Below are 10,055 nucleotides of genomic sequence, written 5' to 3'. Positions count from 1 at the left end.
AAAACTTAAGATTTAAGGAGAAATTCAACAATAATGTTCTTTAAATGTACAGCTGCTCTTAAAAGCAGTTTGTGTGATGACAGCACACTGGGATTTGTTTATCAGTTTTAACATGAACCTTGTTGTAGTGCATCTGTTCATAACAAAAGTCAAGATATTTTAATAAATCTTTATTATCAACAGCAACAATTAAATGTTACAAAGATGTGTTAAAGGCATGCGGGTAAAGAAAACGTGTACAATTAGGGATTACTTTAAACAGTTAATCAAATGAGGATGAATGATTTATCATGAGCTGCTCCATTAGAGCATTTCTGACAGCATCTCTTCCTTCCCCAACTTCCTGTGTCACAGCCATGCGGGGTGGCTGGGCAGCTGCTTCTGCATCAGGTTCATCCAATACGGTCTCGTACGTCTCTCCATGACTTTCACACAGGTTATGTGTGTATCTTTGTGAAAAGAAATCGTCCATCATTAAACAGGGGTGGAGGCCTACGTGTTCAACTGTCCCCCTCTTACAATGCTGTGATTGCTAGTATCACTCAGCCCTCTGTGAACAGTAAACAGCCATCAGGTGCTAATGATCCATTGTTAGGCTGATGGTCCTTCTTGAGCATGTGAGCAGCTGGTTCTGGTTGTCAACAGCAAACTGGTTGATCCACTCTGAGAAGGTGCTATTTAAGAGACTGAGCTGAATACAGCTCCTCAGACTGAGGAAGTCTCTCTGATGAGAGACGAAACGTTTCTACATTTTTTTGCTTTGCTTTGTTTTTTGCTTTTTTTTAATGTCCAGAGGACCAGATTGAAGTTTTTTGGAAAGCAATTTAGTGTTCCTGTTGGCCTATTGTCAAACCAGTTATGTTTTAATGAGACCGCACAGCAATGGCAAACGGTTCAATTGCTAGAATAAATAATAAGGGGGACAGGGGGCACCCCTGTCTACATCCCAGTTTGAATTTAAATTATTTAGATATAACGCCATTTGTTAATTGTATTGTTGCACTCAACCTCTGCTTCCAGCTCTTTTGTTTTTTTGATAGGTTTGTTTTGCCTTATAACTCGCAAAGCTAATTATCTGACCTCTTATATAGGCTTTAAAGGCTTCCCACCTTGAAGAGGGTGGTGTTTCATGTGTACTGGTTTAAAAAAATGTTAATTTGATTACCTATGAAATATATAAATTCTAAATTTAAGAGCCATTTTTGGTTTAAATTTCCATCTAGGTGGGTCTCTCAGTCGTAAGTCTTCATTTATTAGTGAATTTAGTGCATGGTCAGATATTAAGATGCTATCATTGTCAGGGTTCTGATAGAGCAATTCAGGAGTGAACCCAGTAATGCAGGTAAGAGTCAGGACTCAAGGGTTTACAAAAATAAATACTCTTTAATAATAATAATAAAAAATCAAAAAGGCTGACGTGGCAGCAACTTACAAAAACAGGGAACAAGGAACAGACCAGGCTGGTAGGACAGGACAATACCCAACGACGGCGTGACAAAGGACAAGACTCACAGACAGACTTATATACACAGACAGGACAGGACATAATTACAAACAGCTGGGAATAGCAGGAGCAACAAATCAAGAATAATGAGACACACAAGGCGTACAGACAAGGGAGGCCCACTAGATGGTGTCATCCTTACAATCATATTCATAGTCCTTTATTTTATGTCTCAAATAGCCAGAAATTAAAAAGTAATCAATGCGTGAATATGATTTATGTGTACTTGAATAACAGGAGCATTTTAAACCCTTGGGATTCATATCTCTCCAAATATCCATCAGATTGAGTTCCTTCATAAAGTGTTGAATTGTTTGTCTACGTTTAGAATGAGAGTTGTCAATACCTGAGCTTCTATCCAATTCTGGATTCAGTGTGCAATTAAAATTCCCTGCTATAATATACTGTAGCTACCAGATAGAGATTAGACTGTAAGAAAGATATTTTGAAAAAACTTTGGGTCATCAATATTTGGGGTATAAATATTATTTTAAATTTTAGAGTTACCAGTCAGCCTAAAAATCCATGTTTTTGGTCTGTGGAAGAAAACTGGAGTACCCGGAGAAAATCAACGCAGCACGGAGAGAACATGCAAACTCCACCCATCCCACTATAAATCCACCTTAACAGATGCAGTCAGGCAAGAATCCCCGTGGACTATGATGTTTGCAGATGACATTGTGATCTGCAGTGAGAACAGGGAACAGGTGGAAGAGAACTTGGAGAGGTGGAGGTATGCACTTGAAAGAAGAGGAATGAAAGCCAGCCGTAGTAAGACAGAGTACATGTGTGTGAATGAGAGGGAGGAGGTGGAACAGTGAAGCTACAAGGAGCAGAGGTCACAAAGGTGCAGGACTTCAAGGACTTAGGGTCCACTGTCCAGGGAAATGGGGAGTGTGGTAAAGAGGTGAAAAGAGAGTCCAGGCAGGATGGAGAGGATGGAGAAAAGTTTCAAGAGTGATTTGCAAAAAAATGATGTCAGCAAATGTCATAGGAAAAGTTTACAAGACAGTGGTGAGACCAGCTATGTTGTATGGTCTGGAGACAAAGACACGGACAAAAAGACTGGAGAAAGAACTGGAAGTGGCAGAAATGAAGATGTTGAGGTTCTCCTTGGGAGTAACAAGGATGGCGAAGATTAGGAATGAGATCATCAGAGGTACAGCACAGGTTGAACAATAGGGAGATGATTACTTATTTATTGAATTTAATTATTATAAAATTTTTATTTCCATCCATTATCTTTACCCGGTTCGTCCTTTTTGGGTCATGGATGTCACTGGTGCCCATGTCCAGCTTTCACTGTGTGAGAAGCAGGGGACACCCTGGACAGGTCTCCAGTCCATCACAGGGACACATAGAGACAAACAAACATTCTCTTTCTCTCATCTAGGGACAATTTAGAGTTACCAATCAGCCTAACATGCATGTTTTTGGTCGGTGGGAGGAAACCGGAGTACCTGGAGAAAACACAAGCAGCACAGAGAGAACATGTGTTCGTCTGTCTCTCCTTCCTGTCCTCTCAACCTGCCGGTCAAAGCAGATGGTCTCTTGTCCTGAGCTGGTTCTGCTGGAGGTTTCCTTCTTTTAAAAGGGAGTTTTTCCTTTCCACTGTTGCCACTGTGCTTGCTCAGGATGGGAGACTGCAACAAAGCCAAGATTCAACTTGTCTGCTGGATTCCTTAGATAGAGAACTTTACTAATTGGCTTTTATGTGAATGTTCCTGTAAAGTGCCCTGAGACAACTTTGTTGTGATTTGGCGCTACATAAATAAACTGAACTGAAGAAAGGTCCCCGGCCGGTATTTGAACCAGGGCGACCTTCTCGCTGAGAGGTGGCAGCTCTACCAACTGCTCCACCATGCTGCCCTTAAATTTGAATAATTATGAAAATTAATCTATGGGGGCCAAGGCCACCATTGGCCATCCCTGGCTCCACCATTGCTCTAGGACAAAATTATTTCCTCCACTTGCCAGGATTTATCAGTCTGTGCTGCCTCAGACAAGCAAAAATGAAACAAAATAAAACCTCCCTCTGTTCTCCTATCTCCTGCCCACATGACCATCTTGCACCAGAAACATTGGTTACTTGCAGTCTCTGTTCAATTCCAGTCCAGAAAAACACTCATCTCTAAAACTACAAACATTCACTGTTTAAATCCCGTATAGACAAGGGACATCAGCATGCCACTTGTTTGCTCTTGAAGTTTCCTGAAAGTCCACTCTTTTGGGTCTGCACTTCTCGCAACATGTACTGAGGAAACACAAATTTGACATTTTTAAGCAAACCATGTATTTTTTGCATTTGACTTAAAAAAAGCTTCAACTTATGTTGAAAACTAGAACACGATTGGTTAGTCATGAATAAAATAAGCCTATGAGCCTGAAACCTATTTCTCCACATTTAAAGTTTGATGTATAACATAACTTTCCACACTGTACACGTGTCTTTTTTAACAAAGTTGTGCAAAATCATTTTCACACAATTCAAACTGTAGAACACCATGAGCGTGTAACATTCAGGACCTATGAAACTGTATGTAACTTGCAGTTTTTGAGTAGTTTTGTACAACTGTTGCATTTTGTTTTTGTGATCAGACTTTAAAGATAATATATTCTGTCTCCTTGCAGGTGTGTGCGAGTCACTGACACAGGATTGGGTTATTTGTCCACCATGTCGTCACTAAGAAGTCTTTATCTACGCTGGTGCTGTCAGGTAATCAACCACAAAATGAAACAAAATGAGGGAGCTTTTACAACTTTTAAAATTCATCACATAGAAATTTCTGTACATGTTATGCTCTGGTGGCATGGTGGCACAGTGAGTCGGTTGGTAGAGCTGTTGCCTCTCAGCAAGAAGGTTGACGGATTGAATCCTGGCCGGGGGCCTCTCTGGGTTGAGTTTGCATGTTCTCTCCGTGCATGCGTGGGTTTTCTCTGGGTACTCCAGTTTCCTCCCACAGACTAAAAACGTGCATGTTGGACTGATTAGTAACTCTAAATTGTCTCTAGGTGTTAGTGACAGAGTGAATGGTTATTTGTCTCATTTGTCTCAATGCGTCCTTGTGATGGACTGGAGATCTGTCCAGGTGTTCCTGAGATGGACTGGAGACCTGTCCATTGTGTCCCTGTGATGGACTGGAAACCTGTCCAGGCGTCCCTATGATGGACTGGAGACCTGTCCAGGTGTCAACCGCCTCTCACACAGTGACTGCTGGATAGGGGCACCAGTGACCCCCCATGATCCGGAATGGAAGAAGTTGGGATAAGATAATGGATGGATGTTCTGCCCTGTCCACACTATTTCAAATGATTTTTTAAAACAAAAACTTTTTTCCTGCTGCATTCACATTACCTTTTTGGAAACCAGTTTTTGGTGATTTCATGTGGACAGGAGGTACAACATTTTTCAGATTTGATGCCTTAGCCTGTGTTAACTTGAACCTCTTACCATCTAACTGTGATCATTTTTTTACCAGAAAGAGCTACCATGTTTTGGAAAAATCTTTAGCAGAACAAATTATGTTACTTGGAAGAGATGTGGCTTTTAGAGCAGTCATGCTCCAATGGGAGGGTTGGACACTCAATTCCACTAGCAGTCACATGTCCCTGGGCAAGACACTGAACCTCTCATGGCCACTGATGTGTGTCCCATCAGTGTATGAATGTGCTCTAAAGCTCTGATTAGTCTCTACAGATTCAGATTATCTTTGCAGAGATGTAGTAAAGTGCTGTATGAATGTGTGGGCGTAGAGAGATTCAGAGAGTCAGAGTTTCTTTATTGTCATTTGCACCACATGTGGTACAACGAAATTATGTACACAGGGTCACAATTACATCCAATGATAAAATGTAAAAGAAAAACAGCAATAAGATCTAAGATATGAACTAAGAAAAACTAAAAAGTAAAAAACTATCAGCTAAAAATGAGCTAATAGCATAAAAACAATACACTGAACAGCAGCATGGACATGAGTGTGTGTGAGCAGATGAGCACGCATGGACACAGAAGCATTGAAACAGATCAGCAGCAACATGATGTGATTTTTCACATTGATTATCTTGGTTAGATATTCATAAGTCTAGGGGTGCATTCACACATGCTTTATGAATGTGTGTGTAGTAGAATGCTTTATGAATGTGTGTGTAGTAGAATGCTTTATGAATGTGTGTTTAGTAGAGTGCTTTATAAATGTGTGTGTAGTAGAGTGCTGTTTGAATGTGTGTGTAGTAGAGTGCTGTATGAATGTGTGTGACACACACATGAAGACTGATGTGATGTGGCAAGATGGCGCCTGTGTTTGGCTTGGCCTCTGCCAGGTTGTTTGCTTACTTCACATGTTATTTTATTATGTTTCTGTCTGGGGTGGCTTCCTTGCGGACATATGACCGCCACTTGCTACTGGCGATCAAGTCTGTGATGGTCAACCTTCAGTGTCATCAAAACTGAGTTACATTTCCACCACCGTTGGAACCCGGTGTCCCTCCCGGCATCTCTCCTCTCTTACCTGTGGATCCACCCCTGCTCTGGACACGCAGACGAAGGAAGCTGGGGAAGAGAGCAGGCTTCTTCGTGCTGCTCTGTCGGCTTCGGATAAACGAGGCAGCATCGGGTGCGGCCAGGCGATTCAACCTCGGATATGTTGGTGGTGGACTAGTTCAATCGCTCCCAGAAGTTTCCCACACAGGTTGTCACCTGAAGCTGTGGGCATCCAAAGTTCACCGCGGGGGGAATCCTGACTCACTGCGCAGCTTGCCACGTCATCCTGATGCTGCTGTGGACCTCTCTACACGGTCAGCAACTTTCTCCTCTAAAATATCGGTAATTAATGCAAGCCATATTGCTAATAAATCCTTCATTTTAAATAACTTGTTTCGCTCTGAGAGCTTAGACTTTTTGTTTATTTCTGAGACATGGCAGTGTGAAAATGATGTTTCACATCTTGAACTCTGGCCTGAGGGGTGTTCTTTTTTTATCTGCACCACGGATGACAGGCCGTGGAGGTGGCACTGCTGTCAACTACAAAATGGTAAATGGACTGTACTTATATAGCACCTTTCTTTCTTATTGAGATACTCAAAGCGCTTTACACTACAATCTGTGCCTCATTTACCCAGTCATACAGCACTCTACTAGATCTCTACAAAGCTAATTGAACAAATCATTCTAAAGAGACTAATCAGTGCTTTAGATCACAAACATACACCGATGGCACACACATCGGAGGCAACAAGGGGTTCAGTGTCTTGCCCAGGGACACTTTGGCATGTGACTGCTGGTGGATTCGAACCCCAACTCTTGCATTGGAGGACGACTGTTCTAACCACTCATCCACAGCCGCCCCAGATGATCAATTCATCTACTTACAACTCCTTTGAGATGATCATGGCCCGAATAGGCAAAGTTGAGCCTATATATGCCATCCTGGCTTATCGACCACCTGGACCTGCTTCACCTTTTCTCTCAGACTTTCAAGATTTTTTATCTTCTACAGTGAAGCTAAATAGGATCCTCATCTCTGGGGATTTTAATTTTCATGTCGATGATCCAACAAACCATCCCGCTATGGACTTTCTTAATATTATGGACTCTTTTAACTTCTCACAGCATGTGTCTGAGCCTACTCACACTGCAGGCCACAATTTAGACCTGTTTTTTTACTTATGGACTCACTCTTAACAATCTACATATAAAATATGTTGTTTTCACTGACCATAAGGTTGTTTCTTTTAATATTTACTGTTATTTGTAGACTTTTTCTCAGGTTACCTGTAAGCGCAGGCGCTTTATTGACAATTTTGTAGTCGCAGAGTTTTCTTCCCTCTTTTCATTTACAACACCTCCTGATGATGATGATGATGTGGAGCTTCTGGTTGACTCTTTTAATGATCACTGCTTTATTATTCTTGACAGTATTGCTCCTTACAAAACCCACTGTGGGTCCGTTTACCGCTGTTCACCTTTAAACAATCAAACTCGAGAACTCAGGCGCTCTTGTCGGAAAACAGAACGCTTGTGGAAGAGGACTGGTCTCGTTGCCCACCGGGAATATTTTAAGGAACTCCTTGGTGCTTATAACAAGGCAGTTAGTGATGCCAGGTCATCGTATTTTAGCAATCTTATTCACCTGAACAAAAACAATCCTAAAGTGTTATTTGATACTATCAGCAGTATTGTATCTCCCCCAGCGCCCAATGCTTCATTAACCTCAAACAAGGACTGTAACATGTTCCTCAGTTTTTTCATAAAGAAGGTGATGGACCTGAAATCCAATATATCTCCAAGCTCCTCTACTTTTCCAGATGAACCTCAGTGTTCTGAGTCATTTTCTTCTTTTGTTCCGATTACTTTAAATGACCTGACCTCATTAATTGTCAAAATGAAACTTTCTACTTGTTCAACTGGAAATATAACTCCTTCTCTGCTTGTTCAGACTCTAGCCTGTACTGGTCCAACAGTGTTGATGATAATTAACAACTCCCTGAACAAATGGTTCGTCCCATCGTATTTTAAAACAGCAGAGGTGACCCCTCTCTTAAAGAAGCCTAACCTTGATTCTGGCTCCCTTTCCAACTTCCGTCCCATTTCTAAACTGCCTTTTCTCAGCAAATTACTTGAAAAAGTTGTAGAAACACAACTCAGATCCTGGTCCTGTCAGTTACAGATCTCTGATCCTTTTCAGTCTGGTTTTCTAAAACACCATTCCACTGAACCTGCTCTGGTAAAAGTCCACAATGATCTGTTAATGGCTGCTGATGAAGGAAAACGCTCTGTGTTGGTCCTATTAAATCTTAGTGCTGCCTTTGATACCGTTGACCACGCAACCTTATTTAACAAACTGAAGGTTGTGGCTATTATTTCTGGCTCAGCTTTGGACTGGCTCACATCATACCTATCACACAGAACTTTCTGCATCAAGATGGACAGGTTCTCTGATTATGCCCCCTTAACTTGTGAGGTGCCACAAGGCTCAGTTCTGGGTCCACTTTTGTTTTCCTTTTATATTATCCCACTTGCTGGAATTATTCAATCTTTTTCTGATATTTCCTATCACATTTATGCTGATGACATTCAGTTGTATTTTTCATTTAGACCACACCAGCTGGATAAATTGGCCATCCTTGTCCAATGTTTGTCCCGTATCAGTGACTGGCTCGCCAGTAACTTCTTGGTTTTAAACACCAGTAAGACGAAGACTTTGATTACTGCTCCCAGTCATCTTCACCCAAAAATCAATCAGAAAATTGCCTCTTTCTGCACAGTAGCCAAATCAAAAGTAAAAAATTTAGGAGTCACATTTGACTCATCATTAGGCTTTGAGTCTCACATAAGAGCTATTTCCCATTCTTGTTTCTTTCATTTAAGAAACATTTCTAAAATACGACCTATGGTCTCCAGAATTGACCTAGAGAAAATTATTCACGCTTTTGTGTCATCTCGTCTGGACTACTGTAATGTCCTTTTTACCTGCCTGGACAAGTCTTCTGTCTCACGTCTACAAGTAATACAGAACACAGCTGCCAGACTTCTCACCAAATCCAGCAAATACAGGTCCTTCTAAAAAAATTAGCATATTGTGATAAAGGTCATTATTTTCCATAATCTAATGATAAAAATGAAACTTTCATATATTTCAGATTCATTGCACACCAACTGAAATATTTCAGGTCTTTAATTGTTTTAATACTGATGATTATGGCATACAGCTCATGAAAACCCAAAATGCCTGTCCCAAAAAATTAGCATATCATGAAAAGTTTCTCTAAACAAGCTATTAACCTAACCATCTGAATCAACGACGTAACTCTAAACACCTGCAAAAGATTCCTGAGGCTTTTAAAAACTCCCAGCCTTGTTCATTACTCAAAACCGCAATCATGGGTAAGACTGTTGACCTGACTGCTGTCCAGAAGGCCATCATTGACACCCTCAAGCAAGAGGGTAAGACACAGAAAGAAATTGCTGAACGAATAGGCTGTTCCCAGAGTGCTGTATCAAGGCACCTCAGTGGGAAGTCTGTGGGAAGGGAAAAGTGTGGCAGAAAACGCTGCACAACGAGAAGAGGTGACCGGACCCTGAGGAGGATTGTGGAGAAGGGTCGATTCCAGACCTTGGGGGACCTGCGGAAGCAGTGGACTGAGTCTGGAGTAGAAACATCCAGAGCCACCGTGCACAGGCGTGTGCAGGAAATGGGCTACAGGTGCCGCATTCCCCAGGTCAAGCCACTCTTGAACAAGAGACTGCGTCAGAAGCATCTCGCCTGGGACTGCTGCTGAGTGGTCCAAAGTTATGTTCTCTGATTACAGTAAATTTTGCATTTCCTTTGGAAATCAAGGTGCCAGAGTCTGGAGGAAGGCTGTGGAGAAGGAAATGCCCAAATGCCAGAAGTCCAGAGTGAAGCACCCACAGTCAGTGATGGTCTGGGGTGCCATGTCATCTGCTGGTGTTGGTCCACTGTGTTTTATCAAGGGCAGGGTCAATGCAGCTAGCTATCAGGAGATTTTGGAGCACTTCATGCTTCCATCTGCTGAAAAGCTTTATGGAGATGAA

At 41.7% G+C, this 10,055-nt stretch overlaps 1 protein-coding gene across 1 annotated transcript in view; it reads left to right on the top strand.

Annotated features, from left to right (window-relative positions):
• Positions 1-10,055, top strand: part of fbxl16 (F-box and leucine-rich repeat protein 16) — a 103,995-nt gene that overhangs the window by 76,196 nt on the left and 17,744 nt on the right. The window contains exon 5 of the mRNA XM_037688790.1: positions 4,136-4,220. Coding sequence (XP_037544718.1) covers positions 4,136-4,220 — 85 coding nt within the window. The remainder of the gene's footprint in view (positions 1-4,135; positions 4,221-10,055) is intronic.

This window comes from Nematolebias whitei, chromosome 15 (genome assembly GCF_014905685.2).
Source record: "Nematolebias whitei isolate Nwh7 chromosome 15, NemWhi1, whole genome shotgun sequence".
In the NCBI taxonomy this organism is placed as follows: Eukaryota; Metazoa; Chordata; class Actinopteri; order Cyprinodontiformes; family Rivulidae; genus Nematolebias; species Nematolebias whitei.
Note: the sequence above shows the minus strand (reverse complement) of the source record. Positions and strands in the feature narration are given on the sequence as shown.